Here is a 20,000-nt window from a genome sequence, read left to right on the forward strand (position 1 = left end):
CCTTGCCTTTCACCTGCTTGGCAGAATAGACCCGATTGACATCGATGCTGAGTTCCGAGGCCAGCATTTCGTACGCCTCCTTCTTCTGGTTGTTGTTCTTGGAGTCGAACCGATTGGCGAGTTCGGTTTTGTAGCGAAGAAAGAAGAGTCGTGCCACGCTTTCCTCGCACCACGACGCAGACTTCTTCTTGCCCGTGTCGTGGGCACCACCCTTCCGCTGTTTTGGTGGTCGAGCCACCACTGAGTCGTCCTGCTTCCTCTTCGGAGCAACAGGCAAAGCATCGACGCCGTCCATGGTTGAACTTGCAGTGGACATCAACAAAGCGTCGACAGTTGTGTTCTGGCGTCGATAGTTCGTCGACGCCACAACATTACTGTACCGTCGACGCTTATGCTGGCGTGCCTACCAAATGTTCGTCATCCGAATATGGGCCAATGAAAAACGAGCACCAAATATTTATCCCACTCTTCACATACAAAAAGCGTCGACAGGCGTGGAGTCAACGTTCCCCGACCAGGGCCTTATAATTTCAAAATACAAATAGATTATTGGGATATTTCAGGCATTTCTTGGCACTAAAAAATGCAACTGGATTTATATTTTCCAACATTACCCTTATAGTTGTGGTGGAGATAAATAAGATGAATATGCCTTCTAAGAAAAAGAGTGTTCAAAGGACTAGGCCATTCCTGAGATACAGTTGGGTTTTTTTCTAGCAGTGCTTCAAACATTTGACATTTTAGTGCACAAAAAGCGTTCGTGATATTGATGGTTTACCTTACAAATTACTTCGAAGTAGGACTTTTCAGGATTCAAAAACGATGCCTCAATCAGGAATTATGGCCCTTCTCCAAAAACCCAATAAAGTTGTACTGCAACAATTGGCATTCTACGTTAACGTTGCCAGTATATTGTGGCAACTCATCCAAATGTAACCGTTGCACATGTGTGGTTTCATTGGGTAACCGAAATGTCGGACGACGACAAGGTGGTGGTGGCTGCGGCGTCGTCCGTTGGGTCCGACAGTGGCGATGACAGCATAACTACGCGGGACAGCCACCACAAACAGCATGCTCCCGTGCAGCCCCAGCCCAACCTCGTCCAGACCGTCATCTTCAAACTCCCTCCGCCCATCGACACGGCCATGAAAAAGCGCGGCAAGCAAAAGCGCACGCGGTCCCAAGTGCAGCGCATCATGGGCTGGTACCCTCCCACTGCCATTCAGGACATGATGCAAGCCGACCAATCGACCATCGAAGCCCTAGCGCGGGACCGCGCCGCCCGCAAAGTCCACGAGGCCCTCGACCTTCAACGCGCACTGCTGCCACGCCGACGCAAACCGGATAACGCGGACGGCAACGTCACCCCCCAGCCGTCTCCTGCCCGCGGGGGACTGTCCACATTGCCTTCGTCGACCCCAAATCACACAATCCAGCAAGTTACCGCACTTGACACAGCACGGACGATGCAAGCCATGACTGCTGAAGTCGCCGCTATCGAAGCCAAGCTGGCGCTTCTGGAGCAGCGAGATATCACGTCGAGTGCGTCCACGGTCGAGTACACACTCGACAGCAGCGCTCCGAGTGACTTCAATTTTGCCCCCTTTTCGACCCAGCGGCAGCAGCAGCTGTCGGCCCTCACGAGCAGTACCAGTGGTTCACCATCTTCATTTGGCAACCTCCTCGGCCACTTTCCCCGAAAGCAAGTCACAACCCAACGCATTTTGTCCAAAAGCTTGCGTGAGCTGTACCGTCAAGTGGGAGCCGTGCCTGTGAACGACGACAGCTACGCCGACCAACGCGAACGCGATCACTTTCTCGACAAATACCGCTACCAAGTAAGACCCCCCTCCCCCCTTCGCGCTGTTGTTAGTGTCTTGACCAACTCGGCAGGTGCGCGCGACGGAAGGGGCCCTTCGCATCCAAACCGTGTGGCGTATGCATCGGTTCCGGGTCGTGTTTTGTCGGTGGCGGGCCACCAAGCTCAAGAAAAAGCGGCGAGTGTTTCATATGTGGGCTATGGTTCACTCTATTGACAAAATTGTACGGCTTCGACTGTGTCGGCAGGCGTTCGCGGAATGGGCCGAAGAGGTCGAGTGCAACATCAAGGTACCAACTTCCCGTTCTTTCCCGTCACAATACAACATTATATCTACATGTGTCGTAGCTCCGGCTCATCGAACTCAAATTGCTACAACACTCGTCCACGTTGTACAAACTACCAACCATCGTGAAAAACCTTTTTGTGACCAACTCGCGCGAGTGGCTGGACGGACCGCAGTCGCTGGAGCGGCGCGCGCGGACAGCATCTACCCATACCGTGATGTTCGTGGACCACGCGTTCGCCGACGTCGAGGACCGATCGGGGGGCCGCCGCACATGCAATCGGATCTACGAGCTCCGCGTGGAAATGGAGAAGGCGCGGACGGCCGTGGCGCGCAAGTTTGTCCAGACCACGTTCCTCCAGTGGAAAGCGGTCCACCAAGAGCACTCCCGCGTCGTGATCAACGCGGAAATGTGTCTCCGTCGGGCATTTCGGATGGCGTTTATGAAGCGGCCGGCGTGGGTCGGGGAGCGCGTGCTGGTCGCATACCAAATGTGGTACCGGTATACTGTGTTCAAGCGGCACAAGCGGCGGTGTCTCGAAGTGCCCGTGTTCACAACCCCCCTGACGCAATGGGACCAGTGGATCAAGGCGTACCGCGACGAGCAGATTCGCATCCTCGAAGCGCAAGCCAAGGGTACGTACTACCTTATCGTATGTAATAACGAACACGATTCACATCTCGTTAGGGCCGTTGGCGTGGATGCGACGGTACTTTCACCTGTTGGTGCGGTTTTGGCAACAACGCCATGCCAAGAAGGTTGCTACCATCAAGGCCAAATTGCACTATCAACGGCGGATGGTCGCCGAGTTGTTTGAGAGCTGGCACCGCGACACAGTGGCCAACTTGGACACTCGCGGCCGGCTCAAGCACGTGTTTCACGCATGGAGGTTCTACGTTCTGCAAAAACAGCACTGCCGGCCGCAAAAGCGCCGCGTGGCAATCAAAGCCAAGCAGCGGCAGGCGGCGCGGTCGTGGGATGCTTGGTACCCCCCTATCCGCACAATAATTTACCTCTCAAGGGATTTGGCGATGTATAGGAAAGAAGTGGTAGCGAGGCACGACATGATCGAGTTAGACCGGCTCTCCAAGCTCCTCCAGCCCCAAGTGTACCCCAAGATGTGCCAGGTGCTGTTTTACTGGGCCGACGTCGCGTCCCAGCGCACCAAACACCACGTGTTTCAACGGTGGAAAGCAACGCTGATGCAGCGCAAGAACTTTAGCAAGTTCTGGTGCACGGCGACGTCACTGTACGATCGGGCGTTGGTCCGCACCACGTTCCTCGCCCTCCGCAGCACCGTCGTGCCGCGCACCAGTTCTCCCCCCCTGTCCGGACAGCTCGTCCTGACCCCAGACCCCGACGCCATCCTCGACGCCCTTGAAAAGGCGTTGCCGTACATGTACCGTCGCGACCATCGGGTGGGTTAGTCTGCCAACGATGACTAGTAGTAGTAGTAGATGTCCTAGTAGTAGTACTAGGAGGTGTACACTGATGGATACGATGGTGGTATGGGCAGGTGGAAGTGGAGCCGTACTCGTTGTACTCGTTCCACTTGGCCGTAAGGGATGGCCATGTAGCCGCCATGGAAGCCATGATGCAGCACGATCCGCTGCTCGTGTACGGCCGAGAGCCGGTGTACGGCAACACGGCGCTGCATGTTGCCGTCGGCCGCAGCGACAAGCACCTCGGGTGGTTCCACCAGCGCGAAGTGTTGGGGTCGCTGCTCAGTCACGGCGCGTCGGCTTTTGCCATCAACCACGTCGGCCAAAGCGCACTTCTGGCTACGTCCGACCTGCACATGCGGCATTACATTCAAACTAATGGGTACGACTACTACCTACTAGTATACGTTATGTGACTATATAGATACATTATACCATCCCCTTACGAGTTAAAATTCAATAGTGTCGTTATCTTTGTAATCGTAGGTAGCATTGCACATTACTATTGTGTATGGGGCAAGAGTGAGAGTGATATTGTCATTCTTGTGTATTGGACGAGATTGAGAGTGATATATCATTCTTCATGAGAGAGTGATATATACGATCAATATCATATATAAATTTGACGAGAGTGGTATATATCACATTTGATATATCACATTTGACGAGACGGATATATCGATTTTACCAGTAGAGCGTACAGTACTGGATAGCGTACTAGGACATAATTTCGTGTGTAGCTATGGATTCAACGCGAGCAACCGTCCGGCCAACATCCGCTTGCAAGACGCCAACACCACGCCCATGTGGCATGCCCTGGCGCTCATGCTGGTGCAAGTACAGACGGGGGGGCGACATCTGGGGCGTGCATGCCTGGGGGGATGGCACAGCTTTGTACCTCGAGACTCGCCCTCCCCCACCTTCGGTCGCGACGAAACCACCTCGCGACCGGCGCCGTTTCTGTACGTGATGGCCAACAAACTGCTCAATCGGAAGCGCGTGCAGGCCGTGCAAGTCCGCGTAGGGCTCGTGGTGTCGTCGAATCTGCAGACCACGCGGGCGATGCTGGTGCGGGACCGCAGCGTGTGTCCGGACGAGTGCCGATTGGACTGGGTGGGGGGTGGCGGCATCCCGGTGTCGGTCGACCTGGTGCCGGAACTGTCAGACGAGCTCCCCTCGTCGTTCCACGCGACGCACTACTTTGGCAAAGACACGACCGGCGCGTTGGAGTCCCACCTCGCGACTGATTTTGTCCAGCATTTGATGGCCAAGCCATCGATGCAGTTGAAACCGGTGGAGGATGAAGTCAAAGCGCTTGATGCGATGGTTAGAGCCACCGAGAACCAGCTTCTGCAGCTCGAGCGACGTGGGACCAAGAAGCACAAGAACTCTGCTGGTGTCGTCGACTACGAGTCCAAGAAAGTGTACGGCTCCATCGACGAAGTACGTCCGATTCTATGGTTAATATGTCGTAGTAGTTGGTTTTGTCATTGGACTAGTATACTAGTACTACGTAGTCGTAATGAGTACAGTAGTTCGTCCGTCGTGCTATAGTACTATGAAGTATTAATACTAGTAGTAGTTAGCTAGTAGTACTACGTAATACTAGTAAGTTCATTTGGGTGCTTTTATTCTACTTCGTGTAGTGGTTAGGTGGTGTGTGTAGTAGTTTGTTGTGTGGAAGCACGATTGACTTGTAACCAAAACTACTGTATGCATAGGAGATCCTCCAGGTACAGCACCATCGCGCGTGGACGGAGCTGCGCATTGCCGTGAAACTCGCGCACCCGCAGCCCCCGCCGGCGTCCTCCCCCGCCGAAGCCGACGTGATCAAGGCCCTGCACAACGACCTCCCGAGTGAAACTGACGTGCTCGTCAAGTTGGACGAGATGATTGCGCACCAGCAGACGTGCATTGCGACTGTCCAGACACTTGTCGACGCCTCGCGGGTTGAACTACAGACCCACCAAGACCAGTACACGACGCTGCTCGACTTGTACACTGGCGACGACGCCAATCACATGTATTCGCAATTGGTAAAAATATATATTATCTATATATAGTATTCTAACATTTACAACTAAATATATATTCATACATGGGTTTGTAGGTGACGACGCGGCTGGCAGTGGACGAGCACAAGGTGGCACTTCAAGCGGCCGAGAAGAAGCTGCAAAAACACCAAGCCAAATTGGAGCAACTTGACACAGTGCTCAAGCTGTACTCTGGTCCCATCGACGAACAGCGCACATACACCCAGGACGAGTACGCCACCCTCAGCAGTCTCCTGCATTTGCAGCAGCACACCTACGATCGGCTGATGCACACGCGTTCCAAGCTTGAGGTAGCATCCCCTTTCATATATACCCCCCCCATATGCGATATCGGAATACACGTGTTTTGTTAGAGCCGGTACAAAGACTTAGACCAGGAATCGCTGGAACAGCCCGCCCAGGCCAACTTGGAGCGGTCGATGCGCAAGAGTTTCCGCACGACTGCGAAACGACTGCTGGTGCAGCACCAGGTGCTCACGCAGATGCGCCGCAGCTCCAGCGCCTTATTGGACCTCAAACAGCACAAGTGGTTTGTGCGGTCGTCGGGGTCTCCTGCGGATTCGACCCCCGAAGAATCCCCGCCCCCCCTCGACCAGGGGGCCCTGACAAAGGTCGCGTTCTCCTCGGACAGCGTCGTCCGCGCGGGGCTGCAGCACACGCTCGACGCCGACAAGGCCGCCACAGAAGTCCCGTCCGCGCTCGTACAAGCTTACCGCCGCAGCATCACGCTTCTTTTTGACGCCGAGCGACAGATGGTGGCCAACGAAGCCGACGCCCAACGGCGAGCGGATGTCCAGTCCCAAGCGTCGTTTGTCGAAATCAACCCCGTCACAGGTAGGTTGTTGATGGTGGAATGAACGGCATAGATCCCATTGAGGTTGCTTATATAGTTTTCGGGTAGGCCAAGTGGACCCACCCCCGTCGTCCGTGATGGAGGACGGAGGCAGACGGAGTGTTGTCCGGCATCCAAAACACCAACGGGCGACCGTCGACGACGTGACGCGGCTCGATGCTACTCGTCGCCGCGGAACGCTCATTGTACCATCCGTCGGCGGTGCCCCCCCTATCAGCCATGACGACAACGGAAAGATGCCAGTCAACAAGACCCGGGAAACGCTTCGACGGGTCCTGCTAACACGAGGAAGTGACGACGTTCGTGTACAGATATACCCGTGGCAGGTGATTTCATCGTGTTGTTGTTGTAGCCCCCAAACAATAGCTCTCCAAACGACCGTTTGGACGACCTAGACATGTCGTCATTGGAGCTAGACGACCTTCATGACAAGAGTCGGCGGCGAATCTGGGGGTCGCGGTTTGAATTTGCAAATTTCACCGTCGCGGCTGACACCGAGGACGCATCCATCGTTGTACGATCTACGAATCTGCATGGACTTCATCGTATATTTAAACGTATTCAAAACAACATTCTGTACATAGGCGCTCCCTGGAAGCTCCCGCGTCCCCCAGTCGGCTCGAGGAGGGCCCATATCGCTGTGGAAAGCGGACGGAATGACAGGATCCGTCCCCGCCGCTGACATGACGTTTATGCACAAACATATGACACATGACAAACATGTGACGGCCGAAAAAAAGCGAACGAGTCCGCTTCGAGGCGGTGAAGGTGTGCCGCCGATGCAGCGCACGGGCTCGTCCCGAAGCCCCGTCCGCCATCGACACTCGACGGTGGAAGCGACACCGGATAGAGACGACCAGCGCCAACGCCGTCGCATGAGTTGCTCTACTTCCATCGAAACAAACGATGCCGAGGGGCCCCAGCTGCTGCCATTGCTGGAACTCAATGCTGCTGCGGCACTGAAAGCCTCCCCGCTGCCATCGTCGCGCACCCGACGTAACATGATCACGTCAAGAACCGAACAAGGCATCGAAGGTCCGCTCGTAGATGGTGACGCAGTGTCGCATACGCCGCCAGACGAGTCCCCCCAAGTGTCGAGTTGCATCGACTGCGAGGTTCCATCGATCATACCTGGCAATGCCGACAACACCCCCACACCTCTAGATGACCCACCTGCATCCCCCCAACCCCCTTCACTGTCCCCACCATCGGTAGACGAGACGGACGATGCCGCGTTCGACGACGTCGACGTATTGCTAAGCAACTTTACAACGTTCTCGCAAACGCTGCGGCGGCAATACTTGACTCACGATCCCACGTCGAAGCCAGTACATTCGTCCCGACTGGTGTACGTCGCGCCCCCCAACTCTACCGCCGTGCCTCTCCGATCCATGGACGACATTCTCCAGCGGGATGACTCATTCCGGCTTCGTCGAGCCAAACCCAAACACAAGTACCCGAAACGCACGACAAGCCCCCTGCTTCCGTCTATCAGCGGCGACACGTTAACCCTCGCTGGGAAGTCGTCGGCGTTGCTTCTCCGATCGTCGCAGTCCATTCCTCGTCTCACGAAGACGGTCCCGCCGCGCTACATCCTCCCCCCTAAACAACTCGACCTTCCCAGCGACCTCCACTTGCCAGATAACCAGCTGAATTCGGTGGCCGAAGACGACGACTGGGGCCGCCGCATTGCGCACATCGAGCTGCAGCTGTTCAACGACCCCCCACTTCCCGACAACCCCCCCAAGACCAGTCATCCCTACGGACAACCCGCCAAACTGCACGTCACCACATTGGATGAGCGGCCGTTCCATAAAGCGTTTGAACCAAAAGGGCGCGACAATGCAGCAGAAGCCCCAGATCACATGGGGCTGGTTGGCACCAGATTGGAGCGACAACATCACACCCAATCGATGCCGACATTGCCCTTTGCTCAGGTTGGTTGGCACATCGCATCTAATTACGCTGTTGACACGGGTATGAATGTCAGGGAGGGGAGGTGCTGCAAGGAAGCCGGCTCAACTCCGATCAGCGCAATGAAGTGTGGCTCGCCTTTGCTGAGAAACCCATGTCCGATGCAGTGCAGCAAGCGTACTCCGCCGTGTATCCCAATACCTACCCCACCATCGGTCCCAGCGGTCCGTCGAAAGACTTGTCGATTTATGGTAGCGCCAACCACATTCACACCACGACGAGTGTACCAGGGGTGGTCGCGGGCTCATCGGTAGCACAGCAGCAGCATGTTCAGCCACCTTCCACCTCTCTGCCAACACAACACACGATAGTTCGACCCGGCCAAAAGTCGAAAGACATTTGCTTTTGGCAAGCCGTCGAAGGGTTCAAATCGATCCAGAACTTTGCAACCAAAGGCGCGGCGTTCCAGTTGCCGCCCGCAAAACTGCGACGGCAACGACGAGGCACCGAAATATACGACGAATTCCTGCACAACGACAGCCCCCATGCCCTCACGTGGCTGCTGCGCGACCATCCGGACAGCGTCCACGCCGTCGAGGTGGTCCTTGAGGCGGACGGTGGATGTACCCGCAACATATTTGACGACCTCCAGCGCATCGTGGAAGTTCATATGAAAGCCAAACAACGACGAAGGAGCTAGGCGAAGTGAAAATACTTTATGTTGGTGTTTTTCGTTTGGCGACATCACAATAATTGTAACCTTAGTAAGTACTCCGAGTATGAATACACGTAATATTATTAATACTTCTTCTGGTCCGGAATGAAGTACTAGTACTTATATACCTTTTGGTATCCGGACGTCAAATTAGTCAAAACTAGGTCAATTTTAGATTTTTTAAATCCGTCACATACATCAGGTGAAAACTCGTTGACCGTCCTGGTGTATGTGCAATGCTGTATATTTCAAGCGATGTTGCATCTATTTCGATTAATTACTGTTACTAGTATTAATAGATCCAAATCAAGTAAATCAACGTGCTGCTTCGTCAGGTGCTAATTCCATGCACCCACGTTTTCGGCTAGACTATAGAACAACACGAGATACAATTGCTACACCGTAGACCATAATTAGTGCAGACCGCACTAATATTAACCTCGTCACAAGACCTACGGCACGTGTATTAGTGCGGATCGCACTACTATATCTCAATCCTCACAAATTATGGACTTGGAGAATTAGTGCAGACCGCACCAATTATGAATATTGAGAATTAGTAAGGATTATTACCTTGATTTTTGTATGGGGGATATGTCATGACCACATTTGATGGCTTTCTATAACTACCAGAGCAATTGAGCATCGTGGCATACACCCCAAACACCTAGTATTGCACGAAATTGGTCCGTACTAATTACCAACCACAAATTTATGGAATAACATCATACATGTACTGAGGATCACACTAATTCTTAATCCGTACTAATTACGGTGAATGGTGTACGTTGTTCTTACTATAAACAAATTTAATTGACAATTATAGATATAGTATTGCATGTAGCAAACAATAATTTATGATCTATGGTATTTTTCGTTGATCTGCACAATGAAATATAAAACGTGAATATATTTATAAAATTCAATGGAATACAAATGGTATACTGTATTCTTCAAATTGAAGTACATAGGCAAAGGTACGACAAATACGGTAGCCCCTCGAATATCGTGAAATCTATTGGCTGAGGTGTCATTTTAGATAACGAAATAAATATATTATTTTGGAAGCCTGGTGCAAGCAGGTCTGTACGAACTTCCAACCCTCTTTTGAAAGTATCACACGACTTTGCCGTATGCGCATACGCGAGCCAACGTCTAAGCTATGTGCATCCACGTTAGTAGGTGAGGTCCTACTAGTAGTATTACTACTAGTATAGTGAGGTCGATTCAAACATGGAGTGCGGTGGCTCAATCGAATGAGCAGAACCAAATCGACAAAAGACAATCGACTGACCAATCTAAGCCAAAACACTTTCAAGTGACTTATCAAACTCCTGCAACCATCGAACTAATGCACGCCTGACAATTTTTACATACAAAATTCCCTACAACAATCGACCAACGGATTTGGTGAATCAGCGCAAATATCCAAATTTTGGCGGAAAGCACAACTATATGTACCTTGGTAAGCGCCTTCAATCCCAGCGTGGCTTGAAACAGTGCATACGCTACCCTTGGCATATCCGCTTCGATCGACGTTTGAATGATCACAAAGCTGCACCGCGTGGACACGTGGACATGCATGCTGTCCTCCGCTAAGTTGGAGAACCGGCGCATGTGGTGGTGGCTCGTCCAGTACATTTTCTTGGTATGCCGTTGCAATCCAATGGTTCACACGAGTTTGTCTTGCGGTTATGCGGATTGCTTCCAAGGGAGGTCACACTTTCGAATGTCGTTGGCGCTTTCTCACATTCGACCAGGTCGGGCGCCACTGAGGACTGTATCCACTGCACCAAACGAGCGCTCACGAGCTTAGCACGCGCCACATGCAGCTGAAGGCGTTTGGATTCCGATAGGCTTTCTTCCATGGCCTCACTCATGGACGTGGCTACTTCATGCCACGGCAGCGACGACACTGACGTTCGTGCGTTCTGGAGAGCACGTAACCGACCTGTCAACTCGGCCAGTTCGTCCTTGAGTGCCCTGCAGTCGGCAATATATTGCTGTCTTATGATTCTCTTGGACTCTCTGTCTCGAATGAGCTTGATCTCCCGAAAGTTGGGCATCCTCGTCCGCGTCTTGCGGCGTCGTACATGCGTGTCTTCCATCGTGTGCACCGAACAGGTCAGAAATCAAAATGGCAATTCCTTAGGTTATTTAACTAAAGATATGTTTATGTATTGGTTACAACTGCATCATTGTCCTTTAAGTTCATGCCTTTTACGGTATATTTTGTCAGACGCAGAAACCTGTAAAATAGTGTGTAGTACTACTGCAAAGTAATCAAAACTGCGACTAATCGTAATAAGCCATGATGAAATGTGTACCCAAGTGGTACAGTAAAGAAGTGATACCGACTAATCGTAATAAGAAATTGTGTACAATTCCCTGATTAGCAATGTCCCACTGTTTCTTTTCTCAGATATTCGTGTCTACCTGGGATTTAGTAAGCTCCGATCACCTCACCTCTTACTAGGGGTAAAGTGCATCTCAGTGGTTAGCTATCGCTAACCACTGAGATGCAGATTAACCTGGGGATTTAGCATTCATTATATGTACTCATCGGGGGCAGAACGGAGTCCCAGGTTACAGGTCTACTAGTACGGGCTAGTAAAAGTGTATCCGGATGATATAATTCCCTCAATAAAACAGTATTTCGAGTCAAAACCACAGTGGAACCGTTTTAATCGGGGAAGTGCTCAAGAAATGATGATATGTGTTCGAAAGTGGTACACAGTAAGCAAGAGGTAAGGTCGACCAATAACAACTTAGTGGTACAGTAAGCAAGAGGTAAGGTCGACCATTAACGTTAGTGCAAGTGACATCCATCCTGCGGGATATGCGTGTACAGTTCTCGTACCTTACGGTATTGCACTGAACTCACTCAGACTAGAGAACATATGCGATTCAATGAGACGACGATATCCTAGAATCGAATGTTAGAGGATATATCTAGTGGTGTGCCAGCAGACATCGACACCCTGAGTGCATAGAGAATGCAAGGTTTATGACCAACAAGTGTATACCAGTAAAGCTATTATAGTTTTTGGAGCACCACTTTTGAGATAAGATATCTCCAATTTCATGTAATAAATTATAAACTTCTATAAATTGGAAATCAAAACTTTCCGAATCTCGGGACCTGTTGAGATAGGAGACTTGTTATCTCAAAAGTGTCTCAATCTTAAGATAAGAGAATACGCATACTTCGGATAATGGTGACTACCGGTACAGTGTGCGATGCGATGGAAGGAAATGCAAAACACTCTTGAAAATACATTGGGATGAAGAATTCTTATGATGAAGAATTCTTATACATTCTTAAGTATTCTTAAGAAGGGGGCTGATGATGCGAGTCACATCGGCGGGCCGGGTCACTCCTTCACGCAATCGACATACTTAGGCTCGTGCAAGGCTAAAGTAGTGATCTTCTCGAGTTATGATGTGAATATTTCATTTCCGCATCTTGAATTCTTCGCCCAAAGTTTTACAGTACTTTTTCCACTTTTGAGATGAGTTCCACAACTTGAATCTTATCTCAAAAGTGCTTCCGAAAACTCTTTATATGTACGTGGTTTATGATTGGCATATTAAACAAGGCATAGTTGACATAATTAACTATAACATCACTCCTGGTAGCGCGTCAGCTTAGTGCGCCGAAGGTCACGGGTTCCATCACACATAAGGTCTACACTTTTTGCAGTAACGTTATTTTTGATTGATGGCTTATGTTTCGCACAGGTGCCACATCAAATTCACACTGCTGTGAACTTCGAGCAGCACGAAGCTGTACCATAGGATATCATGCACGTAGTGCTATCAGCTTTCAGTACTACACGCATGATGACTGTGTGATCGTTGTAACTGAAAGAGTTTGCACCTTGTGCACACAACAATGCCACTGCGTAATGTAGACGCTACTGCATGTCGTGGCTCGCCTACCTCGTGCACGTACATCAAACGTTACGTACACGAGGTAAGCGAGCCATGTAGCAGTATCCATATTATATCGTAGGCATCGCGACAAAGTGAATCACTGGAGCTAACGACATCTTTGGTTGCTGGCGAAGTGGTGTGCGCAAGCATCGGGGCTATGCATGCATGGAGCAAAATTGGGAGGTGTCTTGTAATCCCTCACATTCTTCCAATTGCTATTAATGAAGGGATTGTTGGTGGATGCCCGTTCGCGTCGTGGTGGTCCACCTGGCCTCGCGATGGATGCACCGCTTTAGGGACACGTGTGGCAATTTCATAACATTTAACAAAGACCCCTATATACTACATGTTGACCATGTTACTGAAATATGCGAACGCAAAGTTGAAAGGTATACGTCGCTTTGTTTATCTACTTCATGAACGGCTCCGATATATGCACAACGTCACTTCGCCGACAATCAAATATGTCGTTAACTCCTAGGAACGCCATGTAGTACAATGAGCATCCCAAACAGGGACGCCGAGGTGAAACCCCCCTTTGCAACGAAAACGTCAGCGCCACCCGACGAGTGCGAGCTCAAACGTTACTTGGATGTGGATGATTGAGTTTGTTTGTCGATTCTTCACCACCAATTCAGTGCATTGCCTCGACGACAGCATTGGCATCTTCCAGCGCGCCCTTGCACTCCAACACGCGGATGGTACTTCGCCAATGGATGACTCTGCGGCTATCGTCTGCCTCGACATAAAAAAGCCTAACGTTATGACAGCATACAACGCGCCCACCTGTTCTGCACGATGACTGATAAGGGGTTACCACCGCAGTTCGTCTCTCTGCTCGACCGCCTCCACGCATCCACGAATGTGCGTTTTGTTGTGAATGGAACCCGCTCCGTCACCGTTCCCCAAACTTCCGGGATTCGCCAAGGCTGCCCTTTGGCACCTTCCCTCTTCATCCTCGCCACGGAACCCCTCCTCGCCACTCTGCAAGCCTGGGCTTGGGAACACGGTATCCTCCTCCGCCACGGCGAGTCCACATACTCCCTCATCTGCAATTCCCATGTGGATGACACAGCTAGCTTTCTCCGACACTTAGACTCCCTTCCGGTAGTCCTAAAGCTCCTGGATGACTTCGGCGACATGCCTGGCGTGCAGATCCAACTACAGAAGTCCTTTCGACTTTGCCTTAACCTCTCTCACATCCCTCTGACCGCCTATGATATCCCCTTCGTCTCCGGAGACGACTGGTGTCTTTACCTGGACATCCAAGTCGGGCTTGGCTCTTTCGTGCAGGCCAACTGGGAGGCCTGCTATACCTAAACCATCCTCCGCATGCAAACTGCCAGTGGAAAGACCCACCATGAACCGACCAGGGCGATCGTCCTCTGTACCATCGTTCAGGCCAAATTTGCCTTCCTTGCCTCCTACAACGCGCCCTCCCCCTACTGAACAGTTCAGTCCGAGAAACACATCTACCGCTTCTGATGGAGGGGTACCATGGTGCACCAAGTCGGGCGACTCCCTACCCATCGTCCCCGCGCGCACCTCCAACGGCCACGTAGCCAACACGGATGGGCACTTCCATACCTCCCCACTATTGCCAAACAACAAGCCATATTGCACGCCTCTTCCGTAGCCCTGACACGTGGGCCCATGCCATCGCTCAGCTGCCTCTAACTTCTTCACGAAACGCCCTACAAGGCCAACCCTGCGACACGGTCCGCCCTAACCACCCACATTCACGACACAAGTTGCGGCTCGCCCAGCTCTAGGCTCGCAACCCTGAAGCCAACGCCGCCACCTTAGCCTTCCTCCACTAGGCACGCAAAGACGCAACCTTCACGTGGGATCGTACCGGCCGGTGTCACTGCCACATGTCCCCTGCACTCCAAACCGCGGCCCGGCTCCTTCAAAGCAGTTAACGGCACTCAACCACAGAGGCCGGATGCAGCTTGCTTTGGCACACCCAACTGCACAACAACTCCTGGATCCGCGACCACCATAACAAACCCCTAAATCCTCAATCCTACGACACCTTCACCCACGCCTTCTCTGTCACCACAGCAGGTGCTACTTGGACATTCAACCCGGCAGCCACGCCGACCGCATGTCATGAAGCTCAGTTCCAATCCCTCTACTTACTCACTCTCAGTTTGGGTCTCCCACCTCCTCAGCCAGCCGAATTCGGTTCCCACTTTCCCCCCTCGCACCTCTCTCCGCCGCCCACTGCCTCCCGTCAAACGGCTCAGCACGGCTGTCCTCGCCGTTCTATGCCCGAGCAAGCCTCCACTCGACAAGTTCTCTCACCGCCGGGACCGCCTTTGCACCACCCTGGGGACTCCCTTCGACCCGACTACATGGTAACAAGAATGGAGCCCTCCGACCCTACCAGGGTCACTTCAGTGGTTCATGTACCGCTGGTTCCACCAGGCCTTTCCATTCCGCACTTCAGCAGACCCCTCTCACTGCTCCTTTTACCACGAGCCTAACGGCCCCGCGCACACATTCTCGCTCTGCCCATGATCCCAACTCCTGAGGACCGCGGTCCTCCACATCTGGTTCGATGCGCCCATCCATCATCACCCGTCCGATCACACAGACTGCCTTTTCCACAGTGCACAACCCCCCGTCACCCCCTGGACTCTCGCTTCACCCAACTGGAAATCACATGGTACTTCCATCGACCACCTTACCTCCAGGCCTGGCAACTGATACGGGCTCTAGCGCTCCGTACGCTATGGAATACCATTGTGCCGCACTGAACGAGAACTACCGACTGCTGCCCCAACATCTTCCTCCTCCTTGCTCTTTCAGGCACATTTCCACGCTTTGGCGTCCTACTATGCCCGACGCAGAAACCACGTTTGCGCGCCGACACCTCCGTGGCTCTCGTCTAGCGATGCACTCTTACCTTAGTCCGCCCACCACATCCACAGCACGGACAGACCCCAATGCGCAAGGACGGCGTCGTCTTCTTTGATAGAGCAGCTCGCATGGATGGCCTGCGGGGGAGTTGGCGCCATTGCTATGCACCGCGACGACCCCTCCCTAGGCAAATACACTGCGCACCATGTTTCCACGTCCACCACCACCAACATCACTGAATACGACGATTTGATTCGCGGCCTCCAACTGGTTAAGACCATGGGACTCTCGCACCTGACCATCTATGGCGACAGAAAGCTTGTTATCCGCCAAATGCGTGGGCTCTACCGCGTGTGCCACGTCGGCCTTCGGGACGTCTACCGTCGCGCGCGCTCCCTTGTCGTCGGGTTTCATTGCACATGGATCCATCGAATCCGCGAGGACAATCAAGCCGCAAACTTACCCTCCAAACGGGCGCCAGACGAAGCGAAGGATTTCTCCTCTCTTTCAGGACCTCCCCTTACCCCTCTCACATCCATCGACTTCGCTGCGTTCCTCGGCCAAGATCTTCCTTCCACTCTGGATAGGTTTTTCCACGACACCAGTAGCTTTGCATGTACTATAAGGGTCCGTAATATTCATCACTACTAGGTAGTATAAAAAATCGATTCTAGGATGCCATCCTACTAGTATCATGCAATGGACAAATCAGAGCCACTCACACCTGGCCTGATTGATCAGTATAATTGAACCAACTATCGTTTAATTTCAGTTTTCGTCAATATATTTCACCCTCAGGCGATTAATTTCCCCAAAAAACTACGATATAAGCAGAGTATATCTACGCCCTGGGTGGCGCTTGCCACTTGTCTGCGCGTTGGACACCATGTCCGCAAAATGGTGTAGTAACGGTACACACAATGAGACACAACCCGTGTTAAGTATCTTTCGATTGATTACGCTGACCAGTGTTTTGTACTATAAATAGTAGAGTGATTTTGCACCAAGAATCCACACGAATTTTCCAATACAATTTCCCTGAAAATCCTTCGGGGAATATCATGTTGGGAAGGTACTTTTGCTATAGGAAAAATTCAAGTTCAAGCAGAACTGCCGCTGTGTGCGTTGTTGCGGCTTTTCTGGAGCACCTATCGGTAGGGCACGGCTCCCAATCTTTAGGCATATCAACAACCCAGTGCATTAGGTGCAATGTGTACAGTTTGTGACCTTGCACCATCCCTATATGCTGTAGTGTGCATAGCGCCGACGTTCAAACATGACCGCTTTGAGGTGGTCGATGAACACTGGGGGATAGGATGCATCTGTTGGCTGGTTTACGTTCGGCACTATACCACTGCTCGCCTACGATATCCTCGCTCATCTACTAGTGCGTCCTACCTACCGCTCATCTACGATTGGTGCCGACCATGCCATTCATCCATGAAGCGAAATTGGTAATTTAGCATGTTCAAGTGTTTTGATTGGCTACTGTGTGTGAAAAGGTATTCCCAGTCAGAAATTCTGACAGAATATATTCATCAAGAAATTCCCAATATAATCAGATCAAAAGGTTTCATCGTGAAACTTTTCAGGAAATATCACGTAGAAAAATCACTCTAGTATTAATACCAGTTGTACTATTAATACAGTACTGGTACTATTTATAGATCGCACGCACCAGCTAAGCAGCAAACATTGATGCAGACGTCACTGCGTCACGCTGCAACATCAAGGGACCAAAGCTAACTGAGCTTGACACTGAGTTGGCGGCTTGGGTACAACATTCTCTCCCTAAGTTGCGTATTTGCGATCCTATGTCATTCGATGTACAAACCTGTACTTTTGAGTTAATAATGAAAGTGCAATCTGTTTACCCTAAAGTACTTGTTTATATCAATATATACCGGGTATAACAGAACGTGGAGGTTTAATGCTCCTCTGAAAACTAACAGGCTCTAACATAGCATGGCCAAATAACCTAAATTGCCTTATTCAGTCAGGTATTTAGCCGAGGAACGGGTAGGAAAACCTCCTAATATGCATAACCCTTGGCGCTGATACCTCTATCTTATTTTATTCCGACCAGGCTGCAAAAATCGGGGGATCACTGTACTAGTATGTACTACGGATTACTACTAGTAGTACTAAGCTTAGTGTACTTGAGTACTACTCTATAAATGTGGTGTTCCAGTATTATTGTTCGACATTCAACTCTTGGTATAACGTTATCCGAAGTATTTTGCATATCCGGAAGGTGTCGACCAAACGTCGCACGATTGTTGTTCTCTTGTAATAGTGCGAGTACAGTGTACACCAACCAACCCATTGACACGTTATGACGTTGACAGTGAATACTACTACGTAGTATTAATATTAATAGTACTACTGTAACGTTACTTTTACTATAGTAGTACTAGTAAAACATCATTGTGGATCAGAGCGGTACAGTATTTGTACCCGGGTGACGTTACGGGGTACCTTCAATTCTGTATACGTATACATAGCACAAGGATGCGTTGGTCAATCGTTGGTACTGTACAGTGTGTCAAGAGGAACGATGCAGGGGGTAGCACTGAGAAGGGACGACACACTTATGTGGTTTAGGGCAAAACCAAAGATGAACATTAACGGACTGCTTAGCTGACCTATGATTGGGCAGAAACAGTCCGGTTTCTACAGAGAAAGAACACCGGATAATTCCGGATGACCGGATATTATCCGTAAGTGACCGAACCTCAGCGAAAAAGGCCAAAGCAAGAACGGCCAAAGTGCCCCTTCTTGACAGCCACCCCACTGGGCAACGAACTGCTGAAGGCCTTCGAGACGAAGTTCTCAAAGTGAGGCAATGCCAAAGGCAAAAAGGGCTTAGCGAAAAATTCGCGAAGGCCAAAAAGTGCCAAAGGCATGTCACTAAAAAGCCACCCTGATAGTACAAGGGTTATTACACCACATTTGATGGCTTTCTATGACTACCAGAGCAAATGGACATCGTGGCATACACCCCAAACACCTAATATTGCACGAAATTGGTCTGTACTAATTACCAACCACAAATTTCTGGAATTTCATCGTACATGTTTTAGTGAGGATCACACTAATTCTCAATCCGTCTTGTACTAGTTTGTATTACTTCGAAGTAATAATGTTAAGGACGTTACAATAAATACCATCATCAATTTTGTCCTTGTTAAGTACGCCTAGTACTAAAATATTGCCGAAGTTTTCACTTGTTGTCGAAGTTTTGCTCAGATGTTGGCGATTACCCTTTAGTCAAGACCACACTAATTCTCAATCCGTTCTAATTATGGTCAACAGTGTCTTCGTTGTTACTATTAATAGAAAAAAAATAGTACACCAACGCGGCCTTCCAACTGCTTTTGAGCGGTGCTGAGTTCTAGAGGCAGGCTGGCGACGACGGACGCGTCCGTGTAAACGACGTGCTCGTTGGCCAACCCTTCGGCGGCGAAATATCTGGCGAGTTCAGACCCGAACGAGCCAAACACCGACGATTCCACTACAACGACGGACCCGAGGAGGTAGCCACCGCCAACGACTGCGTCAAGCTCGCGCAGTCCACTCGACGTCAACGTCTGGTCATTGATGAATGGTTTGACGCCACGAGTAACTCCGCGTGCGGGCATCGACGAGGAAGTTGTTGAAGGCACTGGTGTGGTGCCGCGGAGTCAGGACCCACAGCTCGCCGAAAGATCGACATGTCAAAGGTGACATTTTATCGATATAGTATTGCATTAGCAAACAATAATTTATGATCTATGGTATTTTTCGTTAATCTGGTGCAAGCAGTTCCACACGAAGCTTCCAAACCTCTTTTGAAAGTACCCCACGTCTTGGCTGTCTGTGCATTCGCGAGTCAACGTCTAAGTGCGTCCACGTTAGTAGGTGAGGTAAACTAGCATTACTTCTAGTATTGTGAGGTCGATTTGAATGTGTAGTGCGGTGGCTCAATCGAATGAGCAGAACCAAATCGACAAAAGACAATCGACTGACCAATCTAAAGCCAAAATACTTTCCAGTGACTCATCAAACTCCTGCAACCATCGAACTAATGCATGCCTGACGAATTTTACATACAAAATTCACTACAACAATCGACC

At 50.8% G+C, this 20,000-nt stretch overlaps 5 protein-coding genes across 5 annotated transcripts in view; 2 read left to right on the plus strand and 3 right to left on the minus strand.

The window, feature by feature from the left end:
• The window catches only part of H257_07455 (hypothetical protein), a gene marked incomplete at both ends in the record, with an annotated part of 3,505 nt that extends 3,210 nt beyond the window's left edge, over positions 1–295 (minus strand). Inside the window, one exon of the mRNA XM_009832993.1 lies at positions 14–295. Within this exon, the coding sequence (XP_009831295.1) occupies positions 14–295 (282 nt within the window). The remainder of the gene's footprint in view (positions 1–13) is intronic.
• A 667-nt stretch (positions 296–962) lies between these two features.
• On the plus strand, positions 963–9,160 carry H257_07456 (hypothetical protein). Its single transcript, XM_009832994.1, has 14 exons — positions 963–1,838; positions 1,894–2,109; positions 2,168–2,741; positions 2,794–3,091; positions 3,146–3,524; positions 3,623–3,930; positions 4,289–4,991; positions 5,270–5,584; positions 5,659–5,892; positions 5,956–6,436; positions 6,504–6,754; positions 6,808–6,969; positions 7,040–8,392; positions 8,446–9,160. Exons 1-14 carry the CDS (start codon positions 972–974, stop codon positions 9,067–9,069), a joined length of 6,765 nt encoding a protein of 2,254 aa, XP_009831296.1. The 5' UTR covers positions 963–971; the 3' UTR covers positions 9,070–9,160.
• Positions 9,161–10,200: 1,040 nt separating this feature from the next.
• Positions 10,201–11,192, minus strand: H257_07457 (hypothetical protein; the record flags this gene model as incomplete). Its single annotated transcript, XM_009832995.1, has 3 exons — positions 10,201–10,239; positions 10,546–10,728; positions 10,842–11,192. The coding sequence occupies 3 exons, from the start codon at positions 11,190–11,192 to the stop codon at positions 10,201–10,203; spliced, it is 573 nt and encodes a 190-aa protein (XP_009831297.1).
• A 4,098-nt stretch (positions 11,193–15,290) lies between these two features.
• On the plus strand, positions 15,291–16,536 carry H257_07458 (hypothetical protein; the record flags this gene model as incomplete). Its single annotated transcript, XM_009832996.1, has 2 exons — positions 15,291–15,380; positions 15,937–16,536. 2 exons carry the CDS (start codon positions 15,291–15,293, stop codon positions 16,534–16,536), a joined length of 690 nt encoding a protein of 229 aa, XP_009831298.1.
• Positions 16,537–19,144: 2,608 nt separating this feature from the next.
• Positions 19,145–19,664, minus strand: H257_07459 (hypothetical protein; the record flags this gene model as incomplete). The annotated part of the gene is made up of 2 exons (XM_009832997.1): positions 19,245–19,664; positions 19,145–19,183 (listed from the first exon to the last, which is right to left on the minus strand). Exons 1-2 carry the CDS (start codon positions 19,524–19,526, stop codon positions 19,145–19,147), a joined length of 321 nt encoding a protein of 106 aa, XP_009831299.1. The 5' UTR covers positions 19,527–19,664.
• Positions 19,665–20,000: the final 336 nt, after the last annotated feature.

Source organism: Aphanomyces astaci, assembly GCF_000520075.1.
Source record: "Aphanomyces astaci strain APO3 unplaced genomic scaffold supercont1.15, whole genome shotgun sequence".
NCBI classification, from domain to species: Eukaryota; Oomycota; class Saprolegniomycetes; order Saprolegniales; family Verrucalvaceae; genus Aphanomyces; species Aphanomyces astaci.